Source organism: Lepidochelys kempii, chromosome 11 (assembly GCF_965140265.1).
Source record: "Lepidochelys kempii isolate rLepKem1 chromosome 11, rLepKem1.hap2, whole genome shotgun sequence".
Lineage (NCBI taxonomy): Eukaryota > Metazoa > Chordata > Testudines > Cheloniidae > Lepidochelys > Lepidochelys kempii.
Window position 1 is genome coordinate 13,313,772 of NC_133266.1, and position 19,665 is coordinate 13,333,436.

General features: G+C 41.5%; 1 protein-coding gene across 2 annotated transcripts in view; it reads right to left on the reverse strand.

Annotated features, from left to right (window-relative positions):
* Window positions 1-19,665, reverse strand: part of LOC140895469 (protein mono-ADP-ribosyltransferase PARP14-like) — a 36,003-nt gene that overhangs the window by 8,968 nt on the left and 7,370 nt on the right. For both annotated transcript variants that reach the window (XM_073305200.1, XM_073305199.1), the window contains 11 exons: window positions 17,920-18,168; window positions 16,838-17,074; window positions 13,313-15,594; window positions 10,687-10,923; window positions 10,183-10,404; window positions 8,707-8,770; window positions 7,745-7,894; window positions 6,508-6,570; window positions 4,605-4,772; window positions 1,603-1,812; window positions 902-1,510 (listed from right to left, as the gene is read on the reverse strand). In XM_073305200.1, the coding sequence (XP_073161301.1) occupies window positions 902-1,510; window positions 1,603-1,812; window positions 4,605-4,772; window positions 6,508-6,570; window positions 7,745-7,894; window positions 8,707-8,770; window positions 10,183-10,404; window positions 10,687-10,923; window positions 13,313-15,594; window positions 16,838-17,074; window positions 17,920-18,168 (4,491 nt within the window). The remainder of the gene's footprint in view (window positions 1-901; window positions 1,511-1,602; window positions 1,813-4,604; window positions 4,773-6,507; window positions 6,571-7,744; window positions 7,895-8,706; window positions 8,771-10,182; window positions 10,405-10,686; window positions 10,924-13,312; window positions 15,595-16,837; window positions 17,075-17,919; window positions 18,169-19,665) is intronic.

A 19,665-nucleotide genomic window follows, 5' to 3' on the forward strand; every position in this document is an offset into this window, starting at 1 on the left:
ATCGACCCTGATTTTGGTAGGGCCTTACCTTTGAGGAAAGATTGAAACAATTGGATTTGTTTAGTCCGGACAAGAGGACAGAGAGGGGACACGATAACAGTTTTCAAGTACATAAAAGGTTGTTACAAAGAGGAGGGAGAAAAATTGTTCTTCTTAACCTCTGAGGATAGGACAAGAAGCAATGGGCTTAAATTGCAGCAAGGGCGGTTTAGGTAGGACATTAGAAAAAACTTTCTGTCAGAGTGGTTAAGCACTGGAATAAATTGTCTGGGGAGGTTGTGGAATCTCCATCACTGGAGATTTTTAAGAGCAGGTTAGACGAACACCTGTCAGGGATGGTCTAGATAATACTTAGTCCTGCCATGAGTGCAGGGGACTGAACAAGATTACCTCTCGAGGTCACTTCCAGTCCTATGATTCTATGAAACTCAGTTTAAAATTATGTGCTGGCTTTCTGACACAGCTGCTGTTACATTTCAAACTAAAATTGCTAAGTGGAATCACTGACAGTGGTAGGTAATGCCTAGCAACTGAAAATGTATGGCAAGAGATAGGTTTACTTCTGGGCATAAGTCTTCATCTAGACTAGAAGCATTGCTGTTGGATGACTGAGAAATCTGAATTCTTTTTACCCCTTCACACTGGTATAAGGGGTAACTTTACTGAAGTCCATGTTGTTACACTAGTTTTACACTAGTGTAAGTGAGAAGAGACTCAAGCTCAATATGTTTAAATATATGTTCAGAATCATTAATAGTTTCTAAGCAAACAGACTAGCATTATTTAGAATTTTACATATGAATGAAAGTGTGTGTATTTTGTCAGACCCTTCATGCAATAACAAAATAATAATAATTAATAATAAAGCTATGAAGAACAGCTCAACAAAGCTTTAATTTACCTTCATCCTTTGGCTCACGCTGAATGATTATAACTGTTCCTTGTTCATCTGTAGCACATAGATTTTTCATGTCTACCTTGTAGTCCTTCCTGAGGAGTTTGATATTAATTTGAGTTTTTTTAGCTACTTTAGCATCCTCTAAGTGCATATTTATCAGAGGGTCAAAGTCTGTGAAATGCACCTTGTTTATGGAATACTTCCACTGTACTAAATTGCTGACAAGTTTTGCCTTTGATTGTTCTTCTTGGTTATCTTTAGTTCTTTTGATCATGTTTTGAATTTTCATGGAAGCTTCATAGACATCTCTAGTTATACCAGAAACTCTAACAAAAGGAGGAGTTTCCTTGGTTTCCACATGAATGGTAATATGTAGGCTTTTCTGGAGTTCACTTAGTTTCTTAGCTTCTGCTTCACCAAAACTGTCAATTAATTCATCTGAAATAATGTTGTCATACTGTTCTTTTAAAATCAGACTTTTTATCCAAGATTCAGTGGCTGCCACATTTTTTTGGCTTTCACCACAAATCTGAAATATGGCTAACTCAATTTTCTTCTCCAGCACGAATCCACGTTTCTTTCCAGTAGGACGTTTTTTGCCCATTAAAAGTGCTGCAATGAAGTATAAGGTCTGTAATTACGTAACTTTTATTTTAGAAAATATTTAATTTTATGTACCCATTTAAAAAACACTCACTACTCACAAGTTAACTTAGAAAGCCATGATTCTGATGTTGGTGAAATTGTATCTCCTTCTCTTTTCTGCATACTTGCATAAAATACATTTTGCATCTGTGGCTGGAAGATGACTATTTTAATTTTTTTCACATGCTGGACTGCTTTTGTACTTGCAAACTCAACTATAGCATCCATCATGTCCTCAGCTACCTCAGCTGGATTCCGCCCTGCCTGACCTGTAACAAATAAATAAAAAATACATATTTGCTGGTGAACAGTATGTGAACTGAGATGCTCTCTATATCAAAGAGCCTCTCTGCTCCCTACTTGTACTATCTGAAGACGTTGTGAACAGTCCGAGCAAAAAGATCAAAAAATGTCTATTTTCTAAACTGCAAGCCGTCAGGGTAGAAACTCTTTTTGTATAGGGCCAAACACACTGTTGACACTTAACACAGTAAAGTAATATAATAAAATAATAATAATAATAAAGGTAATACCTCCAAGTCAAAATTGAGGTATATTGCACAGCTGCTATATCTGTGCTGTACTTGTTCTGTGGCTAAACACAGGACTTCATTCTTCATAATTACAACAGATAAATATGACTACGATGATTTATTGAAACATCCTTTTAAAAGGCAATATAGTCTCATTCTTATAATGAGGTCAGCATAACCAGATATGAAACACAGTTTGAGGAAATAATATATTGTGAAAAGAAAGTTACTTTGTAAGCTCAAAGAGAAACCTGGCTCCAATGTTTTTCTGGTTGCAATCATTAGCTGACAGGTGGCAGACTGTGAAGATGTCATTCTCTGTCTCTCCCCCCAAAAAGATCCATATTACCAACATCCCTGCTAAAGTGCAGATCTTTTGATGCCATAACTGAAGCAAGAGCTATTAGTCTGCCATTTTCATAAAGTATAATTTCACTGACAAATGGATATAACACATTTCTATAACAATACTAACAGCTTTTAACTGGATGAGAGAACAATAGACAAGATAAGCCCGAAACTTAAGATGAGGTAAAGGGTAAGACGTGCATGGACTGTGAACACTGTACAGGGATTGGTTCCTACAAAGTGTCCAAGCCAATCCAAAAACATGTGATGCAATGTAAAGTAAATGCAATGTAATGTATAAATGTACATAACAGAAGGGGGTTTCTGCATTACTTCGGATGTGTGGTATATCCTGTACCTACCTGCTACATTTGAGTGTGAACAACTCAGTATAGCTTTGCTGTATGCCAGATAAAGGAACCTGAGTGACAAGAACTGAGTTCTTGGGGAGCCGTGTGGAAGTGGTCTTAGAGGCTACCCTAACAGTTCTGAATGTCTCGCTTTTTTACTAACATGTGGCCCAATCCTGCCACTCTTACACAGATAATCCTGCTCATGCTAACAGTTCTGTTGAAGACAACAGAATTACTCATTTAAGTAAATGTTACAGGTTTTTTTTAAAATGACACCAGAGTGTTCACTGACATTTGAAGTTATCATATAAATATATATCTTGACTAAAACATGTCTACGGTCTTGGAGAAATAGTTTGCAAAGCAGAAATATTGTAATGCAACATGTTTTTCCTAGGTAATGTCACATTAGTGCAGAGGTGAAAGTAAGCCGGTGTGCTGTACCGGGACTGGCTTTCCCAGACAGCAATTTAAAGCCCTGGGGTAGTGGCGGCAGGGCTCCAGAGTGGATTTAAATGGCTGGAGCGGTAGCGGCGGCTGGAGCCCCGGGGCCCTTTAAATCCCCGATGGAGCCCGGCCGCCGCTATCCCAGGGGTCGGGCAGCAGGGCTCAGGTGGGGATTTAAAGGGCTCGGGGCTCCAGCAGCTCCTACCACAGCAGAGCCCCATGCCCTTTAAAGCTCTGCCAGAGCCCAGAGCCCCGGGGTAGCGGAGGCAGCCAGGAGCCCCCAGGGCTCCTCAGTGATTTAAAGGGCCCGGGGCTCTGCTGCGGTAGCGGCAGCTGGAGCCCTGGGCCCTTTAAATCGCCCCTGAGCCCCAGGGTTCCCAGCCGCCTCTGTAGCTGGTAGCTCGGGGGTGATTTAAATGGCCCGGGGCTCCAGCTGCGGTAGTGGTGGCTGGGAGCCAGGGGCCCTTTAAATCTTGATCAATCAGATGAAGATTAAACGGAGATTTAACAGATTTAACAGAGATTTAAGGCCCTGCCTCTTCCGGTTGAGGCCATGCCCCCTGTTCAGGACTCCAGCGTACTGGTAAGTCCTCTAACTTACTTTCACCCCTGCATTAGTGTCAATGTATATTTTAGACAAAAATTTTCATTTTTCAGGGCTCTGAAACTACTTGCGAATTTGGTGACCAGTTTTTGAGGGTTTTTTCCCCCAAAGAAGTTGAAACAGATTGTTTCAGCCATTTAGAAACAAAACATTTTGACTTTTCCTTTCTAAATGGCGTGATGTTTCAGGATATAGCTAACTGAAAAAAACGGGAGAAGAACAACACAAAATGAAATAACCAAAAAAATGATTTGGGGCTAAACTAAATGCTTTATTTGATGCAAATCAAAAAAAAATTTTTTTTAATTTTTATTTTGGCAAGAAAAAAAATATATCAGTTTTGATTAGAACCAAACTGAATTTTTTTTTTCAGAATTTAAAGTTCTGCCCCTGAAAAAGTCAGCTATTCACTCAGCTCTGGTATCATTAAGTGGCACCTCCCTTAGCCAGGTGACTGTACATTACTGCATGCTTTTTCAATATCTCTCCACTGAATGAAGCCCCTCAGCCATAGAGTTACCTGCCAATGTTGTGATACGCACTTTGTCTATAGCAAGCCAGCTGAACCAAGTAGTTAGGCTACTTTCGGACCAGAATATGCTTCGGCTGAAATCAGTAAGAGTAGCATCAGGCCTTTAGAAGCTAATACCATATGGATACTTGCTATGCAAATCTGTAATTTTAACATTACACTGCTGGTATGAGTTTGTGTGTAAACTTACTACAGTGATCTTGATTTTGCTTTTCCTTTCAAAATCTACTAAGAAAAAACAAACCTGTTCCAATTGCTGGGAAGGCAACAGATGTGTACTTCCTCAGTTCACACTCCTGGAGCACTTTAGAGACCAGAGCTTTAACATCTTTCTGATGAACGAGGTGAATAATTTTACCACACATCAGCTTTCCACCTTGTGTGGTTATAAAGCCACTGTGAGGCTGCAAGGCTAGAAGATAGAAGAAAAAAATATGACACACAAAATAAAGAGATCAACACTTTATAATAACAAAGGACAAGAGCCTCAAGTGGTGCACAATGGAGCAGTTCCAATGTCTTTAATGGAGCCATGCTGATCTACACCAGATGAGAATATAGCTTCTGGTTAGAAACATGCCTGGTATTTGCAAACAGGAAAGTGGAAAGCAAATCCATCTTGAATGTTTTACCCATACAGGGTCTTGACATTCCACCAGCTTCATCTGATTAACGTTTTCACTGCTAACATTCTGCTTTTAAATTTTCTTTACGCTGATATCTTAAATTGGGGATGAACTTCGTACGTGCTCCGAATTTCCTGTTTTACTTATGACTGAAATCTGGGTGCTCATCAAATAATAGTTTACAATTTAACACAACCGACCTTTTAAGTATATGAAATTTAAATAATTTTATTTGTATTATCAACATTTCCTAAAATGTGAATCAATGGAATGTGCACAATACCTCTGCATGAGAAACTCCTCAAAATCACTTGGGCTCTTGCAAGGAAGCTAAGGCACACGTAATAAAATCCTTTAAAAGTGCTAGGTCATTTAAAATGAGTTATAAACACAACAAAAAGAGCTTATACGGCAAAAAACTGATGGACTCATGAGCGCAACGGTACAAATAGCACTACTATGCAGAAAGGCAAGAAACTGATTGTGAGATTATGCGCTCATCCTGCTAATTGCAGAACACATTCAACTCCCATTGGCTTGGGAGTTGAGGGCAAGGATCAGACTAATAAAGGGGGAGAATCCACAGATTTGCCAAAAGTGAAAAATTTTGAAGCAAAAGGTGCAATATTGGAACTGAACTGCCAGAATCATGGGGGCGCTATTTCATTTTGTGATTCAGGATGCGCACTAAGGGTTTTTCTTGCCCTAATGGGTGCCAGCCATAGCTGGCAATGGTTTAATTTCGGCACCGGTTTGGCAGAATCCAAATACTGTAAAAGAGCTCACAGACAGTACCTATTGGGTTACATCATTTCAATTAACAACAACTGTGCACTTTTGAATACAAAAGGAGAGACACTGATAATCTAAGAGCCTGATGCTGCACCCACTTAAGTCCATGGCAAAGCTCCCATTGTCTTATCCAGTGGGATCAGTCTCAAAATGGCTATTGCCTCAATTCAAGAAGGTACATCAAGCATGTGCCTAACTTTAATTAGGCGAGTTTAAATCATGAGCTTAAAGTGACTCTGAAGCCAATGGGCCTCTTCAAATTCTGAAAGTTAAGCATGTGCTAAAGTACCTTCATAAATAGGAGCCTATGGTTGCACTACTTCCCATGAGTACTACTTCCCATGTACTCATTAGGATCAAATAGCCTCTCTTCCAAATTATCTTCCTTTTGCAAAAATAATGTGGGTGCCGTGAGAGCAGCGTTTTCAAAAATCAAAAAAGCCAGCACAATTTTATTTAATGTAATGTAATTTCCTATTATAATTATATGGTCCAACTGGGGGATTGTAACATCATGACTAAGCATAAGCAGCCATTTAAATTTTGGAAAGAGCAGGTATACTAATAATTTATTTGAGCATAAGCTTTCGTGAGCTACAGCTCATTCTAAACTGGTTAGTCTCTAAGGTGCCACAAGTACTCCTTTTCTTTTTGCGAATACAGACTAACACGGCTGTTACTCTGAAACCTATACTAATGGAATCAAATGGAATATATGTTGCATCATACCAAGCATAGCACATTCTAGTTCAACCTGGGGTCCGGCAGCTTCCATCACTGCTTTGAAGACACCTTAAATAAATGAGAAAACATGTCAGTTTGCTCAGTCAGTTTAACTGTTGTTACCCAAAAATCACCTCACACATGTATGAAAACTCTCATAAACTTTTCCCTGCCACATTTTCATGCACTAACAGCCACATTCTGTATTCCTTGAATAGCCAAAACTCCCATGGGGACAGATCTGACAAGATGCTGAGCCCCACCAATCCACACTGTATTCAGTAATCTGCATAACATCTCATATTGCCTGCAAAGAATATACTCCATTTACAAATTAACTTTATTTCATAGCTCTCTTGGTTAACAGTACGCCAGTCACCATGGTATGTTACCTGACAGATTGCCTCTTTCTCTGTGTCATGCTGCTACTGCTGGAATCAGCAGAGATGTTCAAGTTGAAGCCCCCTTGACACAAATGAGGGCTGCTGGCAGGGTGTTTTTGTGTGGGGTCCTCGACTTTGGAACTGACTCACCTCCACAGAATGCCAGAGCCTAAGTTTGTTAACCTTCTAGGCAAGACCCATCTTATTTCTTGGGCTCCTGAGGAGCGGGGTGGACTGAGGGTTGGCAGGGCATGGTGAATGTTAATTTACTTATGGGCAGTCCTTTACATGACCTCATATTGCATATATTAGCTAATGGGTCAGGCCCCCAGGAAGCAGAATAGGCACCTACCAATATATTTAGAATTTTTTTGCGGGGAGAAATCAACATTACAGCATAGGCTAGAGAGTGAGAGAACAAGGGTATTGTCTCTTCAGGCGGCTCTGACCTATGCCTGGGTACCCTGATATTATTTTGTGTCATGAGGTTGTATTGCTATGTGTTGGCTTTGTGTTTCTATCTTGAAACATCCCAACTCAATGTCAGGAGAGGACTCAGCCATTATTTATTAGCTCTCTGCAATTCTGTTAGACGAAGAGGCTCTCAAATGCTGCAAAGCTGGGTTCTACTGGTCTAAGTGATACATTTCACAATGGAAAATTCCCACTGGGAATAGCACTAACGTTGGAGAACCACAGCCCAGAAATGAAAGGAAAAGACTGATGGCCTTTAATGTAACAAACTAACACAAAGCACAGACATTTGCCATCCCACTTTTCCAGCGTGAAAAAAAGGCTCCCTCCATTTCCAAAAAGTGGCAGTGAATTTATCATTAAATTAATAGATATTCAATAAGTACCTGATTTGGCATTAAATGATGAATTTGATATGTTTACAATCACATCTGTATTTTCCTTGGTGATATCGCCAGTTGCTACCTGGAATATAATGGAACCAAGCTGCATTTCATGAACTCCCAATATTGGGGTTGAAACACGCCCAGAAGAAACTGCAAGGAAAATAAAAATACATTAAGAGTGGTCCGTCCTAGTAAAAGTGCTATTCCCTTGAGCTTATGTATGCTTTGTACATTCAGTACAGAGTTCACAGATTGGGATCTCCAGATATAAAGTATCCTCTTTGACTCCAATATTCTCTAACCCAGATTTTTTATTTCTGCTTTCCATTATTCAGGCCATAGGACCTGGGAGACATAGAACTCTTTCAGTTTAAATACTGTGGACCCATTGCTACTCCCATTGACGTTGATGCAATTTTGCTATGAACTTCAACGGAAGAGGGAATAGGTTCTACATTATCCTGAACAAATCTCTGGTGTTGCGTGCTGTTCACTCACATACTGTGCTGTCAGCATTTCTCTCCTGCAAATTAATAAATGGAAAGGAACTACATCTGCTGGATACCTTCATGTGGACCATTCAGGTTACAGAAGGAAGGGGGTAATCTTCACAGATGGCCTAAAAGGGCACGAAGAAGGGAAATGATGCTGTTGGGAGCCCACCCATTCTAGTGGTTGCTCTTGTAGCATGTTATCTGTAGTTCGCTTGGCATGGTGATTGCATCTTTAAATCCCAGCAACCACTGCAATCTATCGGTATAGTACCAGTGGATTCTCCTCCATGTAGTAAGCCTGGCAGCATCCCTGAAGAGCAAGAATGTCACCATAACAAAAGATTTTCTCCCCTGAGTTTTTCACCTCCCGGGTTTAGGAATGTCAGTTCATTAGACTATTTTACGTCCTCGTGACATTCTCCTGTCAACTGTGTATTTATAAAACCCAATCCAAATAAACAACCTTACTTGGACTCGATGATACAGTCTGGAGATTCCCATTGGTCCTAGATTCTAGTTCATCTGTAAATGCCTAGAAATAGAATCAAAAGGTACTGCAGACAAGGTTTCAGAGATTTGCCCAACAGAGACAGATGCAAACCTTGCTAGTCTCACAAGTAAAATTAACAGCTATGTATCTGTACTGGAGATATCTCATGCACATAATGTCCACCTTACAGCAGAGTCTAGGTGTCAGTGGTGGGAGTAACAGGAACTTTTGTGGAAAAAAGGTGCTGGTGGCTGCAGGTACTTTAATACTGTAAAACTACTCTGAGCAGGGTTAGAAAATACAGCATTTAAAATGCCTACAACCCTGGGAATCTCGTCTACATTAATACAACATTTCTACCAGTCATGGAGCTGAGCCAGTAATAGCAAAGGTGAGAAACATTTTGGGAGCCTAATGCAGACTGAACCTTAAAATCCTGAGCCTACTGAAACTTTACACTGCTAAGCAGTTACTTTGTTCTGAATTGGTTAGCTGATTTTTGGCACTGTCTAATGCCATCTAGTGCAGCACCTGTCACTTGTATGCAGAAGCACTGGTGCTTAAAAAGCATGAGTGGGGAATGAGGTCTGAAAATCAGGACCTCAGTTCGGAAACAATGTTGAATATATGCACATTATATTCATGCATATACAGAATAAAGATACACACGTACAGGTTTTCTGAATTCCTCTTCCCCAGAGTTTTATTACTGGCTACATATGAAAGAAAACAGGATTATATTTTATTTTAATTTATTTATTTATTTGGTTTAGGGGTCATCTGCTTATGGAGGTTTTCCACACTTTAAGTAAAAAATCATCTGTTTGTGACATCACAAGTGATTTCTATGGAAACAATTATACTGTCACATGCAGAAGATAATGACTGACTATCTGATTAAACAAATAATCTGCCATCATGCAAATCTCTCTATTAATAATGAGCTAAGGAAAACAACCAACAAAAACAAAAGACTAGTGTTTCTCAAGAGAGTGAAATGCTGGTCCCAATGAAGTAAATGGGTAAACCTCCTTTGACTTCAGTGGCACCATGATTTCACACAGCATGTTTTCAGATTTCTATGAGGAAGCAGCTGATCTTTCAGAGCCCAATTCTGTAATCCTCACTTAGTGGGCCAAATCTTGAGGTCCTCACTCACTTTTCACTAAGTCTTCACTAGGGCAAACTCCCATTGAACTAAACAGGAGTTTGCCCGAGTAACGATTTCAGAATCCAAAATATTGAGATCAATGGCACCTCTCTCATGAACATGGATGTCCCATGTAAGGGTCAGAGGATCAGGCCCACTGAGACATCAGTTTTAACCCGTCACTAAAATAATTTATAATGAATATAATAAATTGGGCCTTTAAAAACATGATAACTAAATCATATTGATAATAAATAACTAAAACAGTGTGTAATACGAAAAACATTAACATGAAAGAAATTACCTGAATATTATCTGTATCTCTTGGATGCAACAGAAAATGAACTTCCTGAAGAGACTTCAAATTGTGGTTACTACTGAATTTGAACACTTCATCAAACAATAATTTAGCAACAACGGGTTTAGGAAACCTAAACCCACCAGTCCCAATTGCTGGGAACGTGATTGACTGTAGAGACAGCTCTTCGGTTTTCTTTAGACATTCTTTGACTATGTCTTTTAGGGTCTGCATAAAAAAAAAAAAAAACAGCAGCATTTGTTTTTGTCGACACCGTCTTTATTCTTTAATCCCAAACAGTGTCTGTTGGTCCTAAAAAACCCACCCCTCATTATTAAACACGCATCACACATCTTGAGGTCATTCAAACTGAAATAAATGGAGCTGATACTCCCTGCTCACTACTATGTAACTTCAATACAGGATCCACATTAAATTCATTTTCATGTTAAATATGGAGTAACTTCAAACAAAATTAATGCTCTGAAGAAAATGTATAAAGACTGTTACCGTCATGGCAGCGCCTCTTCCTTGATCCCACACAGGAACAATGGCATGGAACAGAAAGCTGCATGCCAGATTACATCCACTTGTTTGGAACACAGACCCTTGAGTAGGTACTTGTCTTTGGCTTTCTTCATTGAACTCAAGCTGGAGTGTTGGTCCAGCCTTCTGCAGCAAACTTTGAGAAAGTGGACCTACACCAAGCCGAAGATCTGTGCCAACACTGCTTACAATCACATCCGTCTGAAAGAAAAACAAAACAAAAATATTTCAAATAGGATCTTAAATAGAAGTGTCTACCAGCACCAATAGCCTGTGTAAGTAACACGCTGCAAGAGGTAATGTGTTGACACAGACATGAGGTTCTCAGCAAGAGCTCTGCATACTAGGTATATAGAGGTGTTAATCCATCATGGGAGTACAGGAACCCTGCATTTTGCTGCTTGACATTCCCTGCAGCATTTTCTAAATTCCTGTGGGAAGAATTTCTGTTGTGTAGCTTCTCCTTCCCAGGGCAGTTTCCCAGCAACACCAACAGAAGAAACAGCTACACCAAAACGAAACTGAAGCAAATTTAAGCCAAAACACTTATGGCCTTGAGTAACTAAACACTCATGAGTAAGGCTACGATTTTGTCATGGACATTTTTAGTAAAAGTCATGCAGAGGTCACGGGCAATAAACAAAAATTCACACAAGCCATGACCTGTCCCTGACTTTTACTACAAATGTCCATGACAAAATGGAGAGGGAAGAAGGTCCAGCACCCTCCCCTACTGTGGCTGGAAGCTGAGGCCCCTGCCCAGTGGCTGGGAGGTGGGAGGGACCCCTGCCTGTGTCAGCTGGGGAGCTGCAGGGGATCCCCCTGCCTGGGGACCGGGGAGCTCTGGGGGATTCCCCACTCCAGGCAGAGGAGCTACTGCATCTGCGGTGGCTGGGAAGCTCCAGGGGTCCCCTGCACCAGCGGGGACCCACTCACGGCAGTTGAGGAGCTACGGGGGACCTTCTCCCGCCCGTGGCGACTGGGGAGCTCTGGGAGATTCCCCTGGCGGTGGCAGCTGGGGAGCTGCGGGGGTCCCCTGCTACCTGCGGGGACTGGGGTGCTCTGGTGGATCCCCCCTGCGGAGGCTGGGGAGCTGCAGGGGATTTCCTCCCCCCCTCCCACCCCACGGAGGCTGGGGAGCTCCGAGGGATTCCCCGCACCCGCAGGGACTGGGGACCTGTGGGGGACCCCCCCCACCTGCAGCGGCAGGTGTACCCCACAGCTCCCAGCCACCACAGGAGGTGGAGGTACCCTGCAGCTCGCAGCTGCTGCGGGCTGAAGTCCCAGAGGTCTGCAGAAGTCACGGATTCCATGACTTCCGTGACCTCTGTGACCAAATCATAGCCTTACCCATGAGTTATGTCTCTGATGTCACATACAGCTGTAACCTAGGGGCTCTTCTCCCTCCCCACAACTGAGATGGGACAGGATGCTACTTCTCAGAAAAGCAATATCCCAGATATAAAACTGGGGTGGTAGAAACCGAGGCAGTCTGTTTGCATCATAAAGACACAGTAAAGAGCAAAACCCACAATTTTTGGTTTTGTAGTTCCCCTTTAACATTGAATACGGGGTATTTTTAATGGGTTATTGGGTTAGATTGGGCTGTTACTGCAATAGAACTCTCAAATATAAAGCTTTCAAAGACAGCAGCCAATAGCCAGTGCAATAAGATCACACTTTATGAGGGAGCACCACAACTGGCTGTGGTGAGTCAGAGAGGGGAAGTTTCTAATTAAAAAGAAAAATCGGGCTGTTGAGATGTACAGACTACTGAGATGCACTTGGACCCACTAATATAAAACAAACAAACACACACTAAGGGACTACACAAAGACACTCCAGATAAGCCAGTCTGAAATGCATCAGCTGAGCTCTGGATAAGCAGAGAGTGTGAAAACCAATGTGCAATTGGTTCAGGTTTCCAGCCTACTGATCCAGCCCTCAGCAAAAGCAAATTAAGCAGCCGCTCCTGGTCTTGCTCTTTCAAGACTCCTGCAAGCTGTACAACTCAGACTCAGCACCATGGCCTTCCCCAGTGGAGGTAGAAGGGAAGGAAACTCACAGGACACCCCTTGTACAGTAGCAAGACCAGAGAAAATGGCACCTCATGGCCTGGATTCCCTTCTATCAGCTTGGAGCACTATGAATAAGTGTTAACCCTTCTAACTTCAATACAGTGTGTTGAAAAAGCCAATTATTTTGTATGTTGACTCTAGAGGTGGACCCAACATCACACTCAACTAAGATTGAAACATCCTGGATTTGTGGTAGTTGGAGGAAAACTGGGGTTTGGAACCCGCAAACAGGGGGCAGTTTGCAAATGGTTGTTATCTTTATAGTGAGCTGAACCAAAACCACAGAGCCAAAAACCCTGGAACTTCTGAATGTTTGAAATTCAGACCTAGATGTAAACTTTTTGGCTTGGGTCCCTCTCCCATTTATTGATTTAATTAACACACTATGTGTGTTTCATTACAGAATACTCATTTTAGAAATGAAGTTAACCTAGTATCTTCTCATTTCCCATTTAACTTTGAGAAAAAGCTTTACATGAAACTGGGTTATATCTGACAATTAAAACACCTACTGTGGCATCCTGAATGTCTCTCTTCTCTAGTATGACACTCAGACCTTCATCCGTTGTTACCACCTGGAGACCCTTTCTGTTCTGAGCACCTCTACTTTCTCTGGGCTGGTGGCCTGTTTTGGACTGAGGCAATAAACTGTGTTGGGGTGATTTCTCTGTAAACACTTCTTTCAAGGCATCAGTGAGAACCTGAACTGTTTTTTCTGTAAAGTCCACAAGATGAATCTCCTTCAGGCAGCTTTCCCCTGGAGAATCTTCCAAGGTTTCCTTGATGGATTTTGCAATTGACTGTGCACACAGTTTTAACGGGAATCCAAATATCCCAGAGCTGATAGCCGGGATGGCTATGGAATGATGATTGTACGTTTCAGCCAGGTGGAGGCTTTCCTTTACTGCTCTTTTTAACAAGCGCACACACTTTTCTGCCTCATGATCCCTCCACCTGGGCCCAACAGCATGAATCACCTGTTTACATGGGAGGTTCCCAGCATCTGTAATAACAGCACGGCCGGGCTGCAAAGGGCCTCGTTTCCGCACAATACGGTCACATTCTGTTTGTAGTTCTGGCCCTGCAGCTTTTAAAAGGGCCTCAGCAAGGCCACCAATATGCTTTAAGTCCTCATTTGATGCATTCACCACAACGTCAGCTGGATGACTGCACAAGTCCCCTTTATAAACTGCTACTGCAACTCCATCTTGCAGTATCATTTTACAGCGGAGCTGTTTTGTCGTATCATTACCATCTTCTCGTTGTTCTTCTCCATCTTCTTGCAGCCTGATCAGACAGTTAAATTGATGCTTTACCTCACTAACATACAAGTGTTCTTTGTCTCTGAAAAATGCTTTGGCTCCTGGTTTATCAATTAACACATCTGTAGAATATAGCGAAGATTGAACAAATTCTATCAGGCGGATGCCCTTCAATACTTCTACCTTTGGTCCTCTCAGGGAAATACTTTTACGTGAAGTCCGTGTGCCAAAATTAATCGTCACATCTTTCTTTCTCAATTCATGACAAATGTGGGATTTTTCCTTCTCTATGAACTGTACAACTGCCACAGACTGAACTGGGATTAATTTTTGCACCTGTGTGTTTCTATCTACAAACTCAGAAAGCTTTCGATAAGCTTCTGCTACAGCTTTAGAATAACCAGCAATAACTACTTTCTGATCTCCTTCCAGAGAGCGCAGGTCATCCATTATTAGAGTTTCCTGGAATGCATTATATGTCTTGTACAAGGTGCTAGTGAGTTCCCTCCATTCTCTCTTTTTGATGACTTCTCGGTCTTCCAGAGGAATGCATTTATAGTCTAACTCTGTCTTCATTCGTTCTTCTGCTTCTAAGAGAACTTTAGGAGAGTCTCCTACCAGCAGTACAGTATCATTCTCAAGCTGATAAAAGGCATTAACTTGATTTGTCACAAATAAGCTCTGTGACAGAGTTTCATTATCGATGTGCTGTAGGAACTGGAAAATCTGAGGATCAACAGTAATTGACTTCTGTGCCATGTTTTGCACCTTTTCCAGTATGTCACTTTTGACTTTATAAACTTCTGCAGCTATTCCACATAGGCCAACTGACTTCTTTGCAGCATCATAAGAGATCTTCAAGCATGGGTACTCCTTGTAAATATTCTTCTCTAGCCCAGCATTGTGTAAAATTGCATACTTTCCTGGGGGAACTGACACAGTTATTTCTATATTTTGCTTTTCCCTTTCTGTTTCTCTCACAGCCTTTTCCATGTGTTCTTTCAGTTCTTTCTCCACATCCTCCACAGCCAACATGTCACCTGCTATGATAACCATCTCCTTAGAAATGTCAGGTATAGTCAAAACACCATCCTTCGCCAATCTATTTTTTATGGCTTCCCAAACCACTGCATTTACTTTGCACTTAATAGCCTTGTACTTTGACATGACACAAGAGAACTCAGTGCAAACATCTTCTTTCCAAGTCCCAATCAATTTAATCATTGACCTTCTCTGTTTAGACAAAGTTGCTGAAGGACACAATGTAATTTCTGGGTGTGTACATTTGGTTTGGGGCCATTTTAGCTCACATTGGCAATTTTCCATTTCCTGGTTTATTTCTTGTATTAATCTATCATGGCTCTGTAAAAACTGCAAGATGTAAGGATCCACTGGGATTCTGATTGGTTCTGGCATCTTTGTTAGTGGTCTCTTCTTTCCATAAAGAGCTGTACCCAAAGAACTGTAGTACGGATGTACAGAAATTGGTGTTTGATCAAGGGAATGCTGCTTTCCCAAGACAGTATTCAGATCTAAAAATTAAAATATACAAAGAATTTCAATAAAAATTAAAAACATCAGCCTGAAACACTATTAAATAGAATAATAATTTGTCTTTTGTGTGTCTATTTCTGTGGTTTTTGGCTTCCAAAACACTATTTTCAGAGGGGTGGAGGAATCTGTTTTCTATCTGTTTCATTAAGTACACCTGGGCATCATTTAATTCACAGTTATGCTTTACAATGAGGCCTTATTGAGAGATGGGCAGGGAAGGGTGCCATATCAAAAGGAGGAGCAAATATTTCTTATTCTAAACTTTATCAAAAGAACTCTTGGTCCACTGCTCATCCAGAAAGTTATGTCAATTTGGGGGCATTTTCCTGCCATTTTAAATGGGATATAGACAATGCGATTGATGAGAGTACAAAAAGTGTCATTACCATGAGCCAGGTTATGCATCAAAGTCTAACATACTGAAACTTCTAAAGCAATCATTTAGCATGTTAGACAAAAATAAGTCACTTACCAGAGGTCTTCAATTAAAAGTCAAACAAAATTATTCTGGAAACCGGGACTCTGAATACAGGGAGTTATTTATTGGAGGTGACCCTAACACTAGGATGGGGCATTGGTTTCATGCTGATTCAAAGGAAACATTGCAACCGACTGAATCATCACCACTTAATATCCCTTCCAGATGCAGAAGAAATTTGACCCTGCTTACCTTATGAAATCCAAACAGATCACAGCTCAAAGTGGTTTAAAGAACCTGATTTCCCTATCGTCACATATAATTAAACTATGATGAAAAACCATGGATGTGTTTATATTAGAAAACAACATCAGAGAGTCATCAATCCACTCATAACAGAGATATTAAAGGTTATATAAAGATCTCCTGTACACAGGATGGAATGGTTCTGAAATCCTGAACAGGCAACAAATACATGTGGGTATTTCTAGTGAACCAACCCATGGATTCTACTTAATTCTTATTTAGATATAAACTTTCATTGGGTCAAGTTCTGAGATGCTGAGAACCTGCAAGTCACATTGAGGCCAATGTTGAGTAAAGGTTGCACAACACCTCCTGGAAAGAACTCAGCACCTTGGAACAGGGCCTAAGCACTTTGCTTTTATGACACCAAACCTGACGTGGGTCTCTTATTAGTAGTGTAGCCATTTACTTTCAGACGCCAAGATGGTTAACCATTTTCTAAGAATATCATGTTCATTTTCTAATTAAAAGAAGTACTGAAAGTGAGATGGTCGTACCTTTGTGATCACAAAAAGTAATGATAGCTGAATTCTCCTCACAGAAATATTTAACATCTAATACTGGGCCACCTCCATTCTTTGGACTTTCAAAGTAGATCGTTATATAATCTTTAGGAACATTAGATGGTATGTTTTCAGCCTTGATGCTCTGTGTCAATTCAAGAAGCCTGGCAGTAATTTTTAAGTTTTTCATTCTGTTGTTTTGGGCACATACGTCCAAAAATTTCACGGTATCTGAAATCAGAAAATAGGCATTCATGAAACATTTTTTACTGTAGCAGTCTTAGGGCTCAGCTATGATTTCTGGAATGGTACTGAGTGTGGTTTGGTTCTCTTTACACATGGAATGAAACCATTTTCAACACTGGGCAAGTTTCCTAGTGTAAATACCACTGTGTTTGTGACAATGAATTCCACAGGCCAATTGTGTAATAAGGTATTTATTTATTTTGTAATACATTATTTCCAGTAATTAGTTTTAAATTAATTGTCTTTCAATTTTATTGGCTGTCCTTTTGTTCTTGTATTATCATAAAGGTAAAATAGGAGCACTCAATTTACTTTCTCAATACTATTCATTATTGTATTTATCCGACATGTCTCCTCCTATTAATCTCTTCTGCAAGATAAGTAGTTCTTATCTTTTTAATCTCTTGTCATAGGGAAGCGTTTCCATACTGCTAATATTTTCAACCCATCTCTGCACTCCGTCCCCTCCTATTTCTGTTATATCTTTTCGGAGATGGAATGACCAGAATGGAACACAGCACTCCAAGTGTTCGTTGCACCATCAATTTATGAAGTTGGCATGATAATATTTTCAATATTATTTTCTCTCAAAATTTTTCTACAGCCTCACATTTTGGTTGCCTTTTTGATAGTAGCTGTGCACTGAGCAGATGTTTTCTCGGATCTGTCCACAATGGTACTCAGGTCTTTTTCATGAGTGATTGTAGTCAATCTAGATCCCAATTTACTATTCATTCAGATTTCTTTTATGGCAATTCTTAATGCATTAGGTGACAGCTACCTTTTAAAACTACACATAAAAATTACTGGCGGTGTACACTCTGTCTTACCTATACTTTTTAAAAAGGTAACTACGGCAGCATTTATTTCAGGTATAATTTCCATACTGAAGTCCTTGTCTCCTGATAAGCCACTGATAGTCTCCAACAGCATAATTAACATGCATTCTGTGACAGACTCTTCTATATTTTCAAGCACAAGTAGAGATGAAGTCGTTTGGGGGTGTTCTTGAACATTCTCCACATGGAGTACACTATTCAGCGCTGAACGTTCCTTTCTTTGCAAGACTTCCTGCACATCTAGTTTGACAAAAGTACAAATAAAAGAATGTCACTGGGTTACACAGCTGTACACACTCAATACATTTCATGGGGTAAATATATTAGGGCAAACTCAGTATTATTTTATTTTCTAATGTTTGTAATTTTTTTTAAACTTTCATCCTGTCTCTTTCTCTCAAAAAGACTCTTGCTTTCTCTTCTGGAAAAAGTAAAATGATTATGGGGACAAAAGCTTCGCTTAAGTTACTGTATACCGTAAAACATCAAAGGGTTGTCATACCTATCTACAGGAAAATCACCCAGAGGAATAGAGCCTCATCCATCACATCTGATAAAACATCAAAAGAACATTACTTCTGAGGGCATTCTGTGCCAAAAATTTTAATAGTCTGTGTACAGTATATTAAAATTCTGCAAAATTCTGCAAATTTTGTCAAATAAACGTGGAACATGGCATTGGGGAGCACAGGCCACTGGCTGCACACAGGTGGGAGATCAGTGTGCAGCTTTCCCCCCCACCCCCCCGGACACGGGCTCAGTGGTGAGGCTTCACCCAACCCTGACACACCACAAGGACCAGGCTTGACCCAGAAACACCCCAGGACCCTGCCCCTCTGTGTGGGCAGGCAGACTCGGCAAGGCGGGATCCAAGTGTGGAGGGGCTTAATGTGAAGGGATCCAGGCGTGGGCTGATAGGATTCTGTGTGGGGCAATCTGGGCGTGGGGGGCTCAGTGGGGGATCCAGATGCACAGGGGCTTGTTGAGGGTTCTGGGTGCAACAGTAAAGGGACTCTGCAGAGCGGTCCAGGTGAAGGTGGTTGTGGCTCAGTGGGGCGTGTGTGTCTGGGTTGGGGGAATAGAGCTCAGTGGGGGATCCGGATGCTGGGGAGCTCAGTGGGGGATCCAGATGCTGGGGAGCTCAGTGGGGGATCCAGATGCGGGTGGCTCATCGAGGTGGTCCAGGTGCAGGGGGAATGGAGCTCATCAGGGGGGTTCTGAATGCGGGGGGGGTGAGGCTCGGCGGGAGGGTCTGGGTACGAGGGGGTCTGGATGCATGGGGCTTGGGCGGATGGGGGAGCAGCTCCCTGTACAGGGACCCCTCTCGCTGCAGCTGAGGAGCAATGGGGAAGTGTGGGGCGTGGGGATGCCGTGCAGGGGAAGAGGAAGTCCTGTCCTCCCCAGCCCAGCTGTGACTAGCAACTGAGGCTGGCACAGGGTAGGAGTCACCAGCTGGGTCTTCCCCAGTCCTGCCTCCTGCTCCACCGTGATTTACCTCTCTGCTGGCTGCCCTGGGTATCTGAAACATACTGCTGGAAAGGGTCACATGACCACTCTTGTGGCTTCCCTGTCAGAAAGTCATTTTTCTGCAGGGAAGCAAAGACATATGCAGAGGACATAAATTCTGCACATGCGCAGTGGTGCAGAATTCCCCCAGGAGTAAGCACACAAGCATAAACTGAAGATGGGCTTAAGATACAAAACATGGCTGCACATCCAAAGTCTGGAGGTTTTTAA